The 21315-nt window shown below is 47.0% G+C and overlaps 1 protein-coding gene across 1 annotated transcript; it reads right to left on the bottom strand.

Annotated features, from left to right (window-relative positions):
- Nucleotides 1-2316: 2316 nt before the first annotated feature.
- On the bottom strand, nt 2317-12629 carry LOC115137089 (bone morphogenetic protein 4-like). Its single transcript, XM_029673131.2, has 3 exons — nt 12547-12629; nt 5983-6335; nt 2317-5312 (listed from the first exon to the last, which is right to left on the bottom strand). The coding sequence occupies exons 2-3, from the start codon at nt 6326-6328 to the stop codon at nt 4228-4230; spliced, it is 1431 nt and encodes a 476-aa protein (XP_029528991.2). The 5' UTR covers nt 6329-6335; nt 12547-12629; the 3' UTR covers nt 2317-4227.
- Nucleotides 12630-21315: the final 8686 nt, after the last annotated feature.

Raw genomic sequence — 21315 nt, 5'->3', positions numbered from 1 at the left:
CAAGTCTAAGGCCGGGATTCAATCCAATCGTGGATTTGGATAATGAGCCATTTAAAGGTTATTTCAGATTGAGCCGACATATGCAACGTTTACCGTGCGTGTGCTTTCCCGCGAACGTGGGAAAACTGCCTTTAAAATGTGCATTGCCGAAAAAAAAGCTTGGATTGAAACCCAGACTAGGTTGGCACGTCGCAATTTCCAACATGGTAATTTGTGTGTGCTTTGTGTGTGTGTGTGTGTGTGTGTGTGGTTGGGCGGATATTGGCAGTGGATGGGCTGTACAGGTGAACTGGCGGTGGTGGGAGTTATTCCCGTATTACAGGGTGAATGGGGAGAAGCCTGTCAGTTAGTAGGGCATACCAGGGATGGGGCCTGCTCTGTTCTGGGCTTACCTTGGCCCTGCCTGTGTGGCTGGTTGGATTGGCATGTTGGCGGAGACGGAGTTAATTTCCATGAACTCCACACTCCAACATGGAGGCACCTCTGGGCCTATCCCTAGTCCCTGGATCACATGAGCATTCTACTAATGCTCTTAACACTACTGAATGTTCCAATTAAACTTCCATCTGCACGTAACACAGACTTTGAGTTCCATAACCAAGGTTATAATCACAACCGTACTATCTGAACGTTCCAGGCATTTGTGGCTGGAACTGCACTGGGCCTCTTGAACGCGGCTCGGTTCCTGTAAAGCGGTTCTCGCAAACTTTTCACTGAATGCGGCTATCTTCTGTATGTCAGAAAGAGGGTATTGTAATGTGAGAAATGTGTACTCCCCTGTCTATCTGGGGTCCATCGCAGATACATCCAGGCACCTGGTTGGAGGTGCGGCACCCGGGGCCCTGTCTCTGTGGGCCGGGTGGGTTTGGAAACCCCCAGTAGCGTGTGATTTAGGGCTGAGGGAAGGTGTTCCACAGGGTTGACTGGGTCAAGGCCATTGCTACCCAGGCTCACAGAGCCTACACACCTGACAAAATAAACTGGCCATATCCTGTCTCCACTCCCCAGTCCTGCTCCACCCACCTGATACCCTGAACCACAGTCATAATCCAGCACCTGGGAGAGAGGAGGGTTTGGGGTGAGGGAGGGGTTACGGGGGGTGAGAGAAAATGGAAGGGTTGAGGGATGGGTTAGGTGGAGGCAGGGGGCAAGGGAGGGAGTGAGTAGTCTTGGCTAGGGGTGAGACGGGTGATAAGGGAATGGGGGGGAGGGGAGGGTGGGATGAGGAATGGGTCAGGGGGTGAAGGATGGGTTGGGTGGTGAGAGAAGATGTGTGAGGGATGGGTTGGGGGGGAAGGGTGGCTTAGAGGGGAGTTAGGGGAGTTAGGGCAAAAGGAGGGGTTAGGGAGGATACAGACCCTCTGTGGAGCAAAGGTTATCCTCCTGCCAGTGCATGGCTGACTCATGCTGTGTGTATTTCATGAGATGGTTTTCACTACTTACCTAAACACACATCTACACACACAAACACATTAATGCTCTCTCGCACGCATGCAGACAGACAGATGCACGCACGCGCACACACAGGAGCCCCGTTGGCAGTGTGCTGCTGTTGACAGCTGGTGAGAGGCGATATGTAAGAAGAATCTGGACAGCTCCAGCTGCAGCCAGTGAGCTCTGGACCACGTCCAGCCTCTGACAGGAGGGGAGGAGGGTCGCCCCTCCCCGGGATGGAGCAAAGCGGCTGTGGGTTTCACACTGTTCACCTCCCAATACTTCACAAGCAGTGTGAGCCGATCCATCTGGAGGAGGGGGTAGTTCCTTTCAACACACAGGAATGCGGGATCGAGAAAGCTGTTGAGTTGGTTTGACCCCCACATTCACGACGTGAGGAATGACCCGTTGCCGAGCACACTGACTGCTGCGAGCTCAGAGGCGCAGTAGCTCTCTGCGTAACATCTGGCGATCAGAAACACATGTGGGCTGCATCACAGGCCGGGTGTGAATTGACAAGGTGGTGCAGTGGTTTTGCCAGTAAGGGATGTGGATCTGCCCCATGAATAGCCTTCTCCTCATGCCCTTCTATCACATGCCTGTGTGTCTCATTGGGACTATATAGGTACTCGAGGCCTACAGCCAAATCTGGTTTGTTCTGGTTTCATCAAGGGACCACGGGCTTCCTTCCTTGGCTCAAATGTCTATCTAGGGGTCAATTTGTGATTGAAAGAGATTCTGACCAATGAAAGGATTTCACCGTCCCCTTCTGCTCTCCCCTTGTCTTTGTGCATAGACTCAGAGCAATAGGTCCTCAGAACACTAGCAGAGGAGGAACAAGGAAATGTGGTTGATTTTCAAAACCCAATCATGTGACAGAGGTGCTGCTTGGTCTGTTTATTACAGGTATCATCACGTTTTCAGACAATGTCAAACATTTTACAGACTGTTGTTTAAATGCTTCCATTTAAATAGAGGGAAAAGCAAAACGCTGGAAAGATACTCAAAATACTCAACTCATAACAGGAGAACACCTGCAAAGCCCTCGTCCAAAAGGCACTGGAAATCAACTGCTTTAACATTAGCCGTTCTTCAAAAAAAAACGTGCACACCTCCAGCAAAGACATCTGTGTTCGACGATGACATTGTGTTCTTGTTACACGATTCAGTAGAATACAATACACAGAATCTTGATATGTGGCATTTCTTGAGCTTATGACTGCGTCATTACAACACTGTGTTTTTGTATGTGTAGTACACCAAAAGCCACCATAACTTGCTGTACCAAAGCTACTATAAGGGCCGCAGGTTTTAGGTGTATTACGGTACTGTACATGTGGCTTTGTAGAGAGCAGATATCTTAAATATTTCCAAGGTTAAATACACCATATGTGGTTGCTATTTAAATACCCAATGTGACTCGTTAAGTTAGATTTACCATTTAATGGAATTACTTTGATGACAACGGTTTTCTGAATTTTCTTCATCTCTGCAAAGGAAATGTACAACAAAAAGTTATCTTTAAATAATAATGATAGTAGTACATTCAAACAATTGCATAATAATTCCTCTGTATTATTGTTGTGGTTTAAAAAATATATATCTCATGACGGGACGATTCATGTCGGTCTGTCTGCGAAAAATCCATATCTATTCAGTCTGCGAGGAGTTTCCGTCAACGTCTCTCTTGATGAGAGGTCAGTAGCTGTTCGTTGGCCCAGACAACAGAGTTAGTTTGAGGATGATGTCAACTGATGCAAAGGCTATATGTATCATCCTCCTCATATGGGCCACATGATAGCTTTCTCTGTACTATAAGCCACTCTTGATATCCAACCGTACAGATAGTATACTCTGGCACTGATATCTTCATCTCTTCGCCTTCCACTCCACTGATTGACTGCGTCTCCTTTACAGATTGATGCTGGAAGGAGGTGAGCGACACACTAAGCACGGAGAGACACAGACACAGACACGTTACAGACACGTAGAGGGCTGGCGAGGGAGCACTGAACAAGCACAGGGCTGTCAGCGAGTGGAGTGCTATTGAAGGAGAGGAGGTGGGGCTAATGGGAGGATTCTCTTCTCCTCTACTCCTGGCTGTCGTTCCCCTCTTCTCCTGTCAGCAGCATCCTCTTCCCCTACCGGGATGTGGAAGACTGCTTCGTTATTTCTCTCCCTCTCTGTCGTTCCCTCTGTCTTCTCTTCATACTCTCACTGTGTGGTACTTCTGAAGCACTGTACTGTGTGTCCTAAGGGGGCTCCTCTGTCTCTGTTCCCCCCCCCTCTCTCTGTCTCTCTCTCTCTCTCTCTCTCTCTCTCTTTCCATCTCTCTCCCTCTCTCTCTCTCTCTCTCTCTCTCTCTTTCCATCTCTCTCCCTCTCTCTCTCTCTCTCTCTCTCTTTCCATCTCTCTCTCTCTCTTTCCATCTCTCTCTCTCTCTCTCTCTCTCTCTCTCTCTCTCTTTCCATCTCTCTCCCTCTCTCTTTCTTCTCCGCTCTTTCTACTCCTCTTTATTTCCACTACCGACAGCTGTGGCCCTCCGACACCATGCACTTCTTAGAAAGCACTTGTTCCTGCTGGATTGGGTTCTACATTCCCGTCTCTTCTCTTCCTGCCTCATCCATCTCTCCGGTCCCCCGCTAGTACTAGTATTTGCATCCCTCCGCCACAAGATCCAGGTCCTCTTGTTTCACGTGGTCCTGCTGGGCTGGGTTCTGTCCTTGCCCTCTGTCTTTACGCCATCAATCTCTCCTTCCATCTCTCTCCTCCCTCCCTCTCTTTTGTTTCCCGTCACCGGCATCCACAGCCCTCCACCACCATGTCCTGGTAGTTTTTGAGCACCACGCGGTCCTGCGGGTCCAGGTAGAGCATGGCGATGGGGCTGAGGGCGGTGGGCACGCAGCAGGCCCGCGGCACGGCTCCGTTCACCGAGTTCACCAGCGTCTGCACCATGGCGTGGCTGGATGAGTTCATGTGGTCGGCGAGCGGGAAGCGACACTCCCCCAGGCAGAAGAAGGCGTCGTAGCCGCTAGGCGCCACGATCCACTTGTTCCAGCCCACGTCTTTGAAGTCCACGTAGAGCGGGTGGCGGCGGCAGCGGGTGCGGGACAGACGCTTCAGCTTTGCTGCACGGCCACCATTACGCTTCACTCTTCCACCCTCGTCCCAGCTACCGCCCCAGCCAGGGCTGGCACTCCGGTCCCTGTCCCTCTCCCTGTCCTTGTTTCTGTCCCTTCCCCGGTTGCTGCTGCTACTCCTGCCCCTTTCTCTGGTCCCCTTCCTCCCCCTCATCCTCTGGGCAGTGCCAGAGGTTCTCCGGACATGGGCGGCTAGTGCCTCCCCACGCCCGTCATGGCTGTAAGTCACCAGCAGGGGTCTCTCTCGTGCCCAGCTGTGTTCGTCCTGTCCCAGAGATCTGCGCACCCTCAGATGTCCCACTCTTCGTCCTTCCTCCCCAGTGGAAGGTGGTAGAGCATCATGGTCAGGGGGGGTGAGGAGGGTGGTGTTACCCAGAGGGGTCACCTCCAGGAGGAAGGCCAGGCTCCCAGTCTGAGCGTGGGCCCCCAGGAAGAGTTCGGTGCTGAGGCTGAATGCCTCCCAGGAGACAGCTGGCTTGGTGTTGGGGGCCCGTGTGAGGACCCGTGACTCCAGCAGAATGGGCTCAGACTCAGAGTCCCCAGGGCTTCCAGAGAGGAACAGGCTGACCCTGTGGGCCCCAGGGCCCGGGCTGGCCCCACCACCCCGGAAGAAACGTAGCTCTGCAGACACCACACGCTCATCCTGGGGGATGGACGACACGTTGAAGGAGATGGGGGCCCTGTTGTTGCTCGCGGTGGTCTGCGTCTTTTCAAGGGGGAGTGAGGGACTGGTAGACTCTGAGAGAGGGAGGGAGGGAGGGAGGGGGAGAGAGAGAGAGGTTAAGATAGTTCAGAGAAGAAGGTTCAATTTGTAAAACAAAACTGATGTTCTCTGCAGTTCCATGGAGGTCTCTCTTGTAGGATTTCCTATATCAAACATTGTAATCTCACAATGTCGAATACAAGGTAAATTGACCTGTCAACCCTTAACTTTAAATGTCAGACACATTCAGTGCCATAAACAGCTAGATAAGCTTTTCATTGCACACACTAACATCAGAATAGGACCACCACTTGTTGCTGGTTAGCTTGTGACTGTTATGGAAACATCCACGTTATCAAATGGAAAATAGAGGGTCTGACTTTGGAGCCTACTGACTGCCAAGGTGGAGTCATAACAGAAACAGACTGGGTATCACAGCCCTGTCGCCATCAATGCCATCTAACCCGGACTGAAACTACAAATGGGATGTGTAGAACAGTGTCCATTAAAAAACATGTTGTGGAACTGATCCCAATCAGTGGCAGGACAAGGTAGAACAGCGTTGCAAACTATCCACACAGAGCCTCAGATTAGGAGTGCTGATCCAGGATCTGTCCATATGATCTTATTCATTATGATCTTAAAGGCTAAACTAATCTCAGACGCTTTGGGGATATTGGGCCCAGACCACATGTGTAATGTTACCTGTGTGGTGGAAGCTGCGCACGGTGTTGGCCTCCTGGACATGCTGGCTGGGATAGCTGAAGTGTGGATCCTGGACTAGGTGGTACTGCTGGGAGTGGAAGCGATAGAGGTCCACTATGTACTGTGGGACGGGGGCACCTGGCCGGGGGTTGGGGTGGGACTGCAGGCCCAGGCGGCTCAGCAGCAGGTTCTGGATGGTCTGGGCCAGGCTAGGGTCCAGGGGGGTTGGTGATGACGATAACAACGACGACACACTACCATCGGGCTCGGTGGCTCCGCCCTGGCGACCAGACGAGGCTTGAGGTAGCAGCAGGACCATCAGGACCAAGAGGTTAGCAGGGAACATGGTGGATCTGCATGAAGGGAGAGAGGGGGAGGAGTGGGGGAGGAGAGGAGTGAAGTTAGGGTTTATTTCAGGGAGAAGAGGAAACGGAACGCTTAAGTCGTTCACTTCTTGCCGCTTCCAGTGGTCCCACGTTGTTCATTGAAATTCCTATACCATATGTTTAACGTCTTTCAGTAAATTGGAGTGTGGGGGTTTGAAACACCACTACTCATAGCTTAAATCCTCCGAGAGAACGTTTTATGACATTCGGGATATGTGATTAGTACTACACTCTTGTGAATGAATTGATGCATCTTGGTGACAAATGTACCTTTTTTTTTGGTCCGAAAGACAAGTCGGGACACCTGAGAAGAGGCTGAAATACGAGACGCAAATACAGCTCTGTCTGTGCGGAGCTCATCAACTGTGAAACTATTATGTAAGATCCACTAGCGTGCTGGGACCAGAGAGAGCGAGGCAGAGAGACAGGGACAGAGAGAGAGAGAGAGAGGCCTTAAAACAAACCCCAATCGACTTTCACTGGCCTTAAAACCGTGACAGGGAGGTGGGGGTGTTCGTTTCATTTGGCGTCATATTTTATTTTCATATTTACCACTGTAGCAGTACAAAACGTGCTGTTTAAACAAATGCAGTAAGTCTGGCGCGATATCAAGAAATGTACTGCTGAAGTCCATGTGAAGTTGTTTGCTGGATACACATGGCTGTAAAAACAGCACCACTTTGTTTTCCTTAATGTTCATGTATTGCTATGTGTTGCCAAGGCCCCATCTCCTAGGAAACTCAAGCACAGGGGGATAACAGTGATTAAGCAGAGGATATATTCAGTGTGTGCAGTGTGTGTGTGTACATGCGTAGGAGAACCTTACTAGTAGTCCTGCTAAAAACCACCAATGAGCTAAAGCCAGTTGACTTGACTGGAGAATAATAACTAGTGGAGCTACTGTACTTTATATCTCTATTGCTCTAATTTACTTCCCACAGCTTACCTGTACAGGAGCTTCAACCAAATAATGAGACCATAGTTGCTAACTGGCCTGTCTGCTGCGCGGGGTAAAAGGCCCAGTGCTGGAGGTCATAGCGGTAACATCCAGCCGGGTTACCACCCAAATGAGTGACTAATTACAAACTACAGGCCTTAATGGCCTTGTGCCCTCTGGAGTCAGGAACTAGAGGTCAGAGTGCGGTGTCTGACCTGTCTATTGTTCAAAGTAGGATGAAATTGGCACTTAACTAGCGAGTCAGTTTGCCGTTAGGATTGGGGGAGGGTAAAGCTGACCCTAGATTTGGTTCAAAGCATTCAAAGTTTGGAGGTTCACGTAGAGACTGAGACCTGGGCTGGGCCATGACTTCGCTCCTCTCAACCGGTCTGCTTTACCATCATCCTACAACGAAAGAAATGACAGATGTCGTCATTATTCTAAGAAGAAGAAAAGATACGTCTCGATGAATGTAAACGACGTAGAGCTGAACGTCCTAGTTTTCCCTGCAGACTCGAGCGAAGTGTTTTCTAATTCTGCACTTCTGCACTCTCCCTATCTCATCTCGGGAACTGAGCTGAGAATCGATTAAGTCCGACACAGCTAGATAACTGAGGCGTTTATGGCACAACGAACACATAACGACGCCCTAATGACAGCTAATCATGCTATAGTCTCAGAGTAGGGTTTACAAGAAGTTCACAGGGTGTGTGTGGGTTTGTGTGTGTGTGCGTGTGTGTATGCGTGTGTGTGAGTGTGAGTGTGTGTGTGTGTGTGTGTGTGTGTGTGTGTGTGTGTGTGTGTGTGAGCGAGCGAGAGCAAGAACAGACACAGTAATACCCTGGGAAAATAAGCTGTGAGCGTGGGACTCTGCTCACTAGCCATTAACTCAGGCAGCCCCACCCAAAGTAATGTCCTTCCGCCCGATGCCTCTCCACTTGAGGCAACGCTACAGGACAATTAGAGTACGATTAGAGATTAGAGAGCCACAACTGTACAGCCTTTCCCGTGGCGTCCCAAGGCTCGTAAACTAGATTGAGGACCCCCCCCTAATGAAGGTTCAAAGGTTACTTGCAGAAGGGGGAGTGGGTGGGTGGGGGTGGTGGTTGTGGGGGGAGTCAGAGGACACCCTGCCATACATCCATCTAAAGTACGTCCACCCATCTCCCTGTGTTTCTCCAGATAATCTAAACTGGGAGAGAAGCCACTAAACTCCATTTGGCCTCATTATCTGCCATCCTCTCCGTCAAGCCGCCCCCCTCTCCATTCATCCTGGATGGTGACATCCCTGCATTAGCCCCCCCCCTCTCTCCGCTGAAATGTGACTAATCAAGTCTTCCGGGGGAGGTGAGGGGTGAGGTGGGGAGAGGGGGTGCTCTCAGATATATTAGATGATGTCTGACCCGGAGCAGACGGTAGAGTGACCCTATGCGCACGAAGACGAGAGATTTGTGTGTGTAATCAGGCAGGGCGGTCCGCTCGCTGGCCCTCTGAACCCACAGATCAAAACAGACCAACATAAGTGTCTCTCTTTCCCTCTCTCTACGTCTCTTCACGCTCTGTCTTTTAGTCTCTCGTTTTCTTAGTCCATCTTTATCGCCTTCATTTGTCGCTGCATCAATCCCCCCCTTTCTGTTTATCTGTCCCCCCCCATTCTCTCTTAGTTCCTCTCCATTTCTTTCCCCTCTATTCTCTGTATATCTCCTCTGGCGGGGAGAGGAAAGACATATGGACAAGGACAAGGGGTGATAGAGAGACGAGTTAAAGAGAGAGAAGTGAAGATAGACAGAGATATACAGAGATATACAAAGATATACAGATATATACTCTGTATATACGCTCCCCTTCTCTCTCTTTGACTCAGTCTCTCTATCACCACTTGTCCTTTTCCACTGCCCCCCCCCCCACCCCCCCTGTGTTCCCTGTCTCTCCATTCTGCTTTATCTGCATGTCTCTCTCTTTCCCAACCTCTGTTTTTCTTTTTCTCCCTATCTTCATTTCTCTCTCCCCTCTCTCCCTTGTGTTGGTCTTTTTCCTAAGCCCTCTAAATGAATGGTGTTTTTGCGGAAGAGTGCTGCCGAGTGTTGCCGGGGCGAGAGGGCCCAGTGTCACCGCAGCCGGCTGATTTATCCGCGGCCGCTGTCTTCGTGTTACGCCTGGTCCCGCCACTTTCCCTTCCTGTTGTTCTTCCCGTGTTTCTTTCCCCCAGATTCCTTCTCTCCCTCTCCCTCCCTCTCCCTCTCTAACACACACACACACACACACACACACACACACTGGCTGCCCCATGTCATAATGACTGTATGTCGTGGAAATCTTCAACTCATCCACACCAACTTGGGCAAGCTCACGTTACACACATCGCAAGAACGTTGTTTTTTTTCTTCTTTCTAACTTGCTCAACCAGCGCACCTGTGTGGACCCTTCTCATAATCACCTGAAAGCGACACACCTACACCTAATGCATCTGGAATGTTCCTCACCCCTCTCTATACATCGCTAACACACGACGCAGCTCTCTGATGACCACGGCATTCACTGCTTTATGATTTCATGTATGAGGCTGAAGCTAGGAGGACAAAACATTTTTTTTATCTCGAAGCATGACAGATGAAACCATTAGAATAATATTCCTGGTTGCCTGCTGGGTGGTTTTTATTAGAGTGTATTATAATTTATTCCAGCTGGGGCGATTAAGAGGCTAATGACGCGGGCGGCCCCAGACTTTCAGCCCGCCGCTCGCCTTCCTCAACAAACCTTTACGCGTACGCACCACGCAGACTGAGTGCAAACACGGACATGCCAAGAGGAACAGATGTGTTTTGTGTGTGAATGTGTATGCGTGTGATGGACAAAAGCCAATGGATTTGAATGTTTTTTTAAGGCATAGCGCTGCGCATCCATCATGCACACGTATAATCACAACAAAAATATGCTTACACACACACACACACACACACACACGAGAATGCAGACAGGGTTAAGATGACAGCAGACGATGAGGCTCCCTAAGGAGAGGTGGAGTAGACCAGACACTTTCCGGCTACTGGGGAACCAACCAACTCTCTCACAACATCGCCAGAATCTGCTACTGTGAGGCACCCGACCGCAAGGCCCTTCAAAGGGTGGTGCGTACGGCCCAGTACATCACTTGGGCCGAGCTCTCTGCCATCCAGCACGTCTTCACCAGGCAGTATCAGAGGAAGACCCCAAAAAATTGTCAAAGACTCCAGCCACCCAAGCCATAGGCTGTTCTCTCTGCTACCACACGGCATGTGGTACCAGTCTGGAACCAACAGGACCCTGAACAACTTCTCCCCCCAGCCATGAGACTGCTAAAGAAGATTGCTTAAGAAGACTGCTAAAGAAGACTGCTAAAGAAGACTGCTAAAGAAGACTGCTTAAGAAGACTGCTAAAGAAGACTGCTTAAGAAGACTGCTAAAGAAGACTGCTGAAGAAGACTGCTAAAGAAGACTGCTAAAGAAGACTGCTGAAGAAGACTGCTAAAGAAGACTGCTTAAGAAGACTGCTAAAGAAGACTGCTAAAGAAGACTGCTAAATAAGACTGCTAAAGAAGACTGCTTAAGAAGACTGCTAAAGAAGACTGCTTGGGAAGACTGCTTGGGAAGACTGCTTGGGAAGACTGCTTAAGAAGACTGCTTGGGAAGACTGCTTAAGAAGACTGCTAAAGAAGACTGCTTAAGAAGACTGCTTAAGAAGACTGCTAGAGAAGACTGCTAAAGAAGACTGCTTAAGAAGACTGCTAAAGAAGACTGCTTAAGAAGACTGCTAAAGAAGACTGCTTAAGAAGACTGCTAAAGAAGACTGCTAAAGAAGACTGCTAAAGAAACTGCTAAATAGCTAATCAAATGGCTACCCGGACAACCTGTTTTGGCCTTTTTTGCACTAACTCTCGTGCACTGACTGTTGGCACACTGGACCCACACACTCACACATACTTACACTCACACCCCAACACACACACTACATACGCCCACACACACATGCGTGCTGACACTCTCACACACACACATTTTCACACTCACCACATACACTGCTGCTACTGTCTATTATCTATCCTGTCGCCTAGTCACTTTACCCCTACTGTACCATACTGTATGTACATAGCAACCTCAATTACCTTGTAGCCCTGCACATCGACTCGGTTCCGGTACATGTTTATAGCGTGTTATTTTGACTCGTTATTGTTCTCCGTTATTCACTGTGTTTCATTCCTCTTGTCACTATTTCTATTCTAATGTTTTTATATAAATGTATCTTTAACTCTGCCTTGTGAGAAAAGGGCCCCGTCAGTAAGCATTTTGCCGTTGGCCTACACCTGTTGTTTGCGAAGCGTGTGACAAATAACATTTGATTTGATTTGGGACTTGAGCTACCTGGTCCTTTGGAAAGACATTAGACAGACACACAATGTACCGTATAGTAGTCACTACTGCCAGGGCTTTCGTTCCCAGGTACATTCTCACAAGAGTCTATAAGTAGCACATAAGTTGCAGAGCATCAACAAGTCAACTTTGTCTCCATTCTATTTCAACCTGAACTGTAAGTCACCGGAAAGGCGTTCGGCTCTTGTACGTCTTCATCTAATTTCAGCTCGCACATTCACAACTGCACGCCTCCGTTTTCACACTTTCCCCCCCTCGCCGTGATCCACACGTTTCCTTCCGAGCTACGTTCAGACGATCTGAGAGTCAGGGAGCTAAGTGACCGGCAGCAGGAGGCTACGTTTTGGTGAACAGGGGGCTCGCCGAGGGCCGAACATTGCAGAAGCATTTGGTGGAAACCGTGACATGTCCGACACGTGACATCAGAGAGTTCAAAGACTTCACGCGTCCAGTCGACACAGGACACGAGGTGGAAAAGACAGAAACAACACTGAAAAGCTGGATTCTCCGTTAACACAGAGGAATAATTCATGCCTTTACGCTACTACAGAGGAGTCACGTTATGTCTTCTGAAAACATAACAGTCACATTGTTCTCGGACCTTCGGCTTCCAGGCGTTTGATTTAGAGCAACACGGCATGCCAGCCTCTGCGGGCGTGTGAGCATGCGTTTGTTCTCCCTAGAGTGGCTAATGGTTTGAGCAGTGAAGTTCCCGTGGCCAGGCAGAGTTGGCTTGGCAGACATGGACAGTATATGTGTGTGTTTGCGTATGTGTGAGAGAGTGTGTGTTTATGGGTGTGTGTGTGTGTGTGTGTGTGAGTGTGCAGTACTCACGTCCAGGCGTGGTAAGAGGTGTGCAGAGTCCATGGTTTATCCTTGAGCTCCAGTGTTACGAACCCTCGCCTCTCGCTCCCACTCGGTCGGACAGAATGGACAAAGTAGACTCTTTCCCTCTCTTTCTTCCCCTCTATCTCTGCTTCTCTCTCTCTCAGGTTAGCTTGTGTCTGTGTGTCCTCTGTGAGTGGGCTGTGAATGAGGACGGTGTACTCTCCATGGTTCTCCCCCTGTACTGCTGGGCTCTCCCCCCTCACTCACCCTCTCATCCTGTTGTCAGTTTCAGATAAGCGGCCTCTTAAAACATATCCACTGGCTTTCCCCTGCCTGCCTGACCTCTTCAAACAGGCAACTCCCTCTCTCTGTCGCCGACACTTCCACCTCTGCTCAGACACAGAGAGACAAATATACACGCAATTTATCTACTGTATGGACCTGCACAAGACAAATTAGTCTGGAGACTGTTCTGTAACCGGCAAAAAATTCCCTCTGGTCCCCAGCTTCCGAAATGTGTCTCTTTCCCTTCCTCTCTTTCGTTGTCTCTCATTCTCTTTTTGTCTCTCCTCCCCTTTTTCCCTTTTCCTCTCTCTCTCTCTTGTGCTATACAGAGAGTCCAGCTGGTAAACTCAGTGTAACTCTAATTGACTTTCCTGGTCATTTGGATCCTCCCTGATGGTGATGTCACTAAGTCAGACCACCCCCACTACCATCAAACACACACACAGTTAGAGATAAGGTCAGGGTGGACTGGCTAATTATTTTCCTTCATTATTTTTACAAACCCACCCACTGATTCTCATGGACACCGTTTTTATTATCAGCTAACATGCTGAGATGATCACAGACAATACAATCTCCATGATCAATTCATGAGTATGTTACTGAATAAGACCAAACATATTCTCTTACCAGACCAAGGTATGAATAGATGACTCATAGGGGAGGATAAAGTCACTACAATTTGGGGGCTGTGATTGGATGGATCGAGCCAAAAAAAGGTACATTGTAATTCCCCGCCGCCTTGTTCAAGCAAGGGGCAATCGCCCTTCAAGCGGCGGCCACCAAATTGGTATTCATCGGGCAGAGCTACGAGGAAACGTCTCTTTAGGATGCATCGTCTCACATATTAGATTTCATCTGGAGATTCACCCCCAAACACACACTCAACCCAACTCCCATCAATTCACCCAGTCTGATGAATTACCCTGGGCCAGAGGGACAACACACACACCTTCCCATCTGTGAGCTCAGACAATTTACAGGACTGTTATCCGCATCATCTGAAAAATTACACTGTAATTATTTGTACTTCACAGCAGTATTTGCTTTGATCATGACGTACAGTATTTTTCATTGTACATTTGGATTGGTGAGGACATTATTATCCAATAAGAGGCCACTAGGAAGCAACATGTGCTGTGACCATAACATGAACCAGTCCAGTCTCTCAGTGAGTAGCCTTCTGCATGTACCTTTCAGTGAGTAGCCTACTGTACGTGTCACGTTCACTGTCTTCAAACTCCCTGTCATAAATGAGCCAAGGCGCAGCGTGCATGTAATTCCACATCTTTAATAAAGTGAAACCTTCACAAAAAAACAGGTAAACAGAGACCGAACGTGGCGCAATCGTGGCGCACACAAACACACACAGAAAATAAATAATTACCCACAAACACAGGTGGGAAAAAGGCTACCTAAGTATGATTCCCAATCAGAGACGATAGACAGCTGCCTTTGATTGGGAACCATACCCGGCCAAAAACAAAGAAATAGAAAACATAGAATGCCCACCTAAATCAGACCCTGACCTAACCAAATAGAGAAATAAAAAGGCTCTCTAAGGTCAGGGCGTGAGAGTATGTACCTTTCAGTGAGTAGGCTACTGTATGTACCTTTCAGTGAGTAGGCTACTGTATGTGTAAAGCGAGTATGAGTACCGCTCTCCCCTGATTCAGCTCTTACCAAGGCTCAAACCCAGGACCTCTGCCTTGCAAACACACGTGACCACCCTCCTGAAGTGTCTTACCCAATTGCGCCACCGAAATGACTCCAGGCTGAGGAGTGAGTTTCATAGACTCCCATCTGCTACATATGGAACCTTCAGTTAGAGTAGGCTACTGTAAGGACCCTTCATCACAAGAGCAGTGGTATAACTCCACTTCTGCCCCCAGGTTTCCCGTCCTCTGGAAAAGACGTCCGCTGTCCCACGTTCCCCCCTCCACATTCCGACGGGGGTGGAGGAGCTTTTAAAGTAATACCTCACCGCTCTCTTAACAAGCCGACCGGAGTCTCCCACCCCCCCCCCCCCCCACCACCCCCCGATCCTTTTCCTGTCCACTGCACTGACTGGAGTCACATTTGGAGAAGAGGGGACAGAGACTAGGGCCCTTGATCCCTATGTACCCTTCACTTCAAATTGTTACCTATATCATCATCATGGCGTACTTTAGTTTTCAGCACACACACTTTATGTACAAATATTGTACGGTATGAACATTGTTGCCCCTTTGTGTGTGTCTGACATAGGAAAAGTCATCAAAGAAATGGGCCGTACACACAAGGGCTTAATTCTGTTATGGTTTGATGAATTGAACTTCAACACGGCTGACAACCATCCAGAGACATCGCATCCATGTCACTGCTCAATTCATCGCTGAATTAAAGACGTAATGGATTGTAGAGTCAGGTGGGACTGAAAATAGCATAGCCTAGGCGTGAAAGCAGGAAGTGAGGTGAGGAGAAGAGCAGTAAAACTGTATTGACGATGGCGTATCTTGGGTCTTAAGTGATCCTTGGCCTCAGCAATAACACAAACGGCTGAAGTGGAGCTGTTCAGCGTGAGTATAAATGCTTCTCAGGCGATAATGGGAGGATTTACGAGCCACTTTATATCTGTGACAAAGTTCCAAACTCCTTATCTGTTCCCAACTAAACATCTGTTTGTTCAGGTAATCTCATTAAACTGAGAACTGCACACACATGATGCATGACACACATTCTTTTGATGTCACTCTGTCAGTATATGAGATGGCTGATGGTGTGCTCTAAAGCCTATTGTGCACTGGTATTTCTGTAGCGATATTGCCTGAAAAAAGTTCCATTGAAAATAGGCAACTTGTACGTACAGATGTAGGATCTTAATTTGATCACTCTTTTGTTGCTGAGAATTTTCCTGCACGGCAGGAAATGCAAATGTGTAGCGTATTCGAGGTTTAAAAGGCTTCTAAAGTTTGTCATTTTCACTTTAAAATGTCAGACTTGATTTGCCACACAAAAAATGTCAACACTCTAAAGAAATGTCCATTAATTATAATGCACATAATAATTCACATTTCCTGTTGCTGCAAGATCATTTTCCTGCTGTAGCAAACTTTACCAAATGAATATCCTACATCTGTATCTTGTGAAATTTACCTTAATACGGTATTCAAAAATACATTGATCAAATTAAAGTATTCATCTTTAATCGTTTGAAGGAAAGATAATTGGAAGTGTACACAGTTGCTATTAAAATGTTGAGAACAAATGATACTGGGTTTGGCCTCTGAAGGAATGACACTGCGAGAGAAAAAAGTGGAGTGGATGATTTGTGAGTGTTGCGTGCTGGGAAGGACAATTTGATCTTGATGTCCGAGAGTGGACTGCAGTGTGAGGGATGAGGAGGGACAGAGGAAGACTTTCACCAACAGTTCACATGGCCCACAAAACACACACCATGCACAGACTCTCGTGCACACAAACCACACACCAATAGGCACACACTCTCACACGCACATGGTTAGACAAACACATGCTCGCATGGTCAGACAAATGCGCTCACACACAAGGAGCTGATGTTTTGCATTCGCTGGTGATGAATTCCAAAGTGCATTTTTGCAGAGATAAGATTCCATTCTCCTGAGCTCACTGTTTTCAAGACAGAGTAAGGGGAGAGGGAGATGGTGGCAGGAGGGGGTCACTCATGGCAACACCCCTCTGGCCTCCCTCCCCCTCGTTCATTCAGACTCCCCCTCCACCACCACTTCAACAGGTTTCCTCTCTGTCCTATTGACTGAAACCTTCCTGCAAATGCAGGACAAAACCTGCTGTACCAACACTTTCCTTTCAGGTTATAAGATGACTCACTTTTACTTTCTCCCTTACACACATACACCAACGCACAGAAATACGTGCACACACACGTGCATGCACACATACACACACACTGACTGTCCGACATCCTGCCCCTTCCTCCCTCAGAAACACATTCCAATTATCATGCAAATGCATAAGACAAGGTCGTTGAGCAGGCAAACGTGGACCAGGGTGTGTGTTGAAGATTGTGTGGGTGTGTGTATGCGTGTGGGGGAGTGTTCGTCCTTGTTATCAAGACAATAATTTTATAAATGTGTACGGAGGTTAGAGGAGTGGATGTGAGAGATAAACAGGGCACGTATAAAACTCTCTCTCTCTCTCTCTCCACGTGACAGTTCACGCAGCTTTAGTATTCGGATCATAGAGTTCTGATCACGGAATTCCGAATGCGTCGTACATCTACATTTAAATGTGTCATACATCTACATTTAAACGTGTCATACATCTACATTTAAATGTGTCATACATCTACATTTAAATGTGTCATACATCTACATTTAAATGTGTCATACATCTACATTTAAATGTGTCATACATCTACATTTAAATGTGTCATACATCTACATTTAAATGTGTCATACATCTACATTTAAATGTGTCATACATCTACATTTAAACGTGTCATACATCTACATTTAAACGTGTCATACATCTACATTTAAACGTGTCATACATCTACATTTAAATGTGTCATACATCTACATTTAAATGTGTCATACATCTACATTTTAACGTGTCATACATCTACATTTAAACGTATCATACATCTACATTTAAATGTGTCATACATCTATATTTAAACGTGTCATACATCTACATTTAAACGTGTCATACATCTACATTTAAATGTGTCATACATCTACATTTAAATGTGTCATACATCTACATTTAAATGTGTCATACATCTACATTTAAATGTGTCATACATCTACATTTAAATGTGTCATACATCTACATTTAAATGTGTCATACATCTACATTTAAATGTGTCATACATCTACATTTAAATGTGTCATACATCTACATTTAAATGTGTCATACATCTACATTTAAATGTGTCTACCATGTCCACAGTGTGGCCGGATTCCCCTTTCCCGCGCTATATTCAAATTGCAGCATATATTCTACAGACGGTGGAATAGGCAGAATATGATAATAACACAACAACAATTGAAGGCAGTTGTTGGCTAGTTAGCTGTAGCTAACTAGCCAGTTAACTTCTGTAGCTTGCCAGCTAGCTAGCTAGCTAGCAAGCAACGCTAAAGATATTGCAAACGGTTTAGCATATCTCTAGCCCAAAAAATATATATATTCTAAATATTAGCTAGCTGGCTAGCATTTACGAGGCCAGCTCACACGTATTTCTTCCAACACTATACTGAAAAGTTGCCTCTGTCCCAAAACACACGTTTTCTGGAGACTTGTGGGGGAGCGCTGATGTCGTCGTGTGTGCGCTTTCGGTAGCCAGACAGAGGAGAAATCCGCATGCAATGCCTCCTTGAGTACCTCCTGAAGTGGTAAGCCAGATCTGAACACAATCAGATCACAAAGTGACTTTTGTGCATCTAGACCCGTCTTTTCAATGCGATCTTCGAATCACGTGTAAGTGTCAAGTGTAGACACGACCTCTGTGATCCCCATGACCTCTCAGAAGCGTGGCAGTCAGACCGCACTAATTCCACCACAGGGGACTTCCCCACTAGCAGCATCCAAGCTGTCTAGAGCAAGCCAAGACTTTTTATCATCCATCTGGTCAAACTGTCTATGCAACACACACACACACACAAATGACTGCCTGCATAGGACAGTGATCTCTGAGAGGAGTAAAGCTGTGGCTTGATCGACTTCTCCAAAACCTGTCCACTCTCATCAACAATCGTCAGCAAAATATCTCACAGAACATTGAAATAGCAGATAGCTTCTTCATTCAAGGTTATACACAGTTCTGTGTTGCCTTGACGACGACCCCAAAACTATGCCCTGTGTCTGGGGTGACAGGGCTGTGGTACTTCCCCTTCCTGTGTCTACTGTAATACATACAGCTCTGAAACCAAGGTCAGCTATTTATGTTTGAGGTATTTTCAGACTTCCAAGATCAACAAACTGCATGTGTGAAGCAGTGCCAGAGAAGAGTGGACGATGAACCATTGATACATTAGCTGTATACTTTTTAACGCAGGTGCCAACACCACCGTTGAGGCCAGACTATGTCTCCCTTCCTTGGCAAGCTGAGCACACAGTGAGTAGCGTTATCAGCAGTGGTGTGTCTAAGAGTATTTTCAGAGTCAGTTTGACTCACCTCATCCGTAGACGTTTTTTTTCCCTCGGTCCTCTGTTCCATTCTCATTTTTAAGGGTAAATGGGATATATTATATATCTATGGTAATAATAGTGACACAACAATTGTGAGACAAAAAGATAATATACATTTCAATTACACAAGATTAGTATGTGCTACTTTTATATTTTGTACATTTGGGTGTGCTAGCTTTTATTTTTCTGACGCATCTCCAGATACACAGTGTAGTCTTTGGCAGACCAGGCTCCGTATACACAAAGGGTCAAAGAGTAGGAGAGCTGATCTAGGATCTGTCCATAAAATCCTATTAATTATGATCTAAAAGTCAAAACTCATGCTAGATCAGCATTCCTACTCTGAGACGCTTTGTGGAGACGGGCTCGGGACTATGTAAGCTTCGTCACCCTCCATTTCCATGGTGCCCATGATGTTTGTTCTCACAGACAACATTCAGCAGTCAGTCAGTCAGTCAGTCCGGCCATCAATGCAATCTCCCCATCTGTTTATCTGTAGTGGGAACGACAAGTACATTAGCCGTAAACATAACTGTCCTTAACAGACAACCAGGGATGAGGAGAGGGATGTTCGCATCTCTGTGTGTTTGTGTTAACTGGTATGTGTATGTCTGTCTGTGTAGCTGTGTGTAACATAATGCATGTTTCTCTCTCTGTGTGTGTGTGTAAGCACATGTAGAATGTGTGTTTGTGTGTGAGTGCTTGCGTTTGCACAGCCTATGTGTACAATGTGATGCCCATGCCTCAATTCATGGAGTTATCTGTGCATTTCCTTATAGTATATATTTGAGTAGTGTGTGTGTGTGGAGGGGCTGGAGGAAGGGGGGGAGGTCTGTAATAACAGGAAGCTGGTCCTCTGTGTTGATATAAACCTGTCTGTTTGACGGGCCATCTGAAATAAATAAATAAGAGCCCAGAACCCAAACTAGCGGAATGTTCTTTAAAAAAAGAAACTTGAGGGCTCCCTCAAACCCAAACAGGAACACCTGCAACTCGCCCCGAGCCTGGTCCGTTGTCACGACAACCACTCGCATTGTGTGTAAACAGTTTACAGTAGAACAGGGTTGGGAGCAGGGAGAAGAATGTACAGAAGTGGGGGGGATTGGGATGAGAGAAAACAGTGTGTGTGTGTGTGTGAGAGAGAGAGAGAGCGAGAAGCACAGGTTGAAGAGTTCTTTGAGTAGAAGTGGTGGTTGGGACTGAATCAGGTGGCCTTGTAGCGGGACAAGGGAAACGCTATACAGTACCAGTCAAAGGTTTTGACACACCCACTCATTCAAGGGTTTTTCTTTATTTTGACTATTTCCTACATTTTTAAATAATAGTGAAGACATCAAAACTATGAATTAATACATATGGAATCATGTAGTAACCTAAAAAGTGTTCAACAAATGAAAATATCATTTTAGATTCTTCAAAGTAGCCACCTTTTTCCTTGATGACAGCTTTGCACACTCTTGGCATTCTCTCAACCAGCTTCATGAGGAATGTTTTTCCAACAGTCTTGAAGGAGTTCCCACATATGCTGAGCACTTGTTGGCTTTTCCTTCACTCTGCGGTCCAACTTATCCCAAACATCTCAATTTGGTTAAAGTCGGGTGATATTGGAAGCCAGGTCATCTGATGCAGCACCATCACTCTCCTTCTTGCAGCCTGTAGGTGTGTTTTGGGTCATTGTCCTGTTGAAAAACAAATGATGGTCCCAATAAGCACAAACCAGATGGGATGGAATATCACTGCAGAATGCGGTGGTAGCCATGCTGGATAAGTGTGCCTTAAATTCTAAATAAATCACTTACAGTCTCACCAGCAAAGCACCCCCACACCATCACACCTCCTCCTCCATGCTTCACTGTGGGAACCTCACATGCAGAGATCATCCGTTCACCTACTCCGTGTCTCACAAAGACACAGTGGTTGGAACCAAAACCCTCAAATTTGGACTCATCAGACCAAAGGACAAATTTCCACCGGTCTAATGTCCATGAACGCCTGGTTCACGCAGTCTCCTCTGAACAGTTGATGTTGAAATGTGTCGGTTACTTGAACTCTGTGAAGCATTTATTTGGGCTGCAATTTCTGATGCTAGTAACTCTAATGAACGTATCCTCTGCAGCAGAGGAAACTCTGGGTCTTCCTTTCCTGTGGCGGTCTTCATGAGCGCCAGTTTCATCATAGCGCTTGATGGTTTTTGCGACTGCACTTGAAGAAACTTTCAAAGTTTTTAATGTCTTAAAGTAATGATGGACTGTCATTTCTCTTTGCTTATTTGAGCTGTTCTTGCCATAATATGGACTTGATCTTTTACCAAATAGGTCTATC

The sequence above is a fragment of the Oncorhynchus nerka genome, linkage group LG11 (assembly GCF_034236695.1).
Source record: "Oncorhynchus nerka isolate Pitt River linkage group LG11, Oner_Uvic_2.0, whole genome shotgun sequence".
Lineage (NCBI taxonomy): Eukaryota > Metazoa > Chordata > Actinopteri > Salmoniformes > Salmonidae > Oncorhynchus > Oncorhynchus nerka.
Note: the sequence above shows the minus strand (reverse complement) of the source record. Positions and strands in the feature narration are given on the sequence as shown.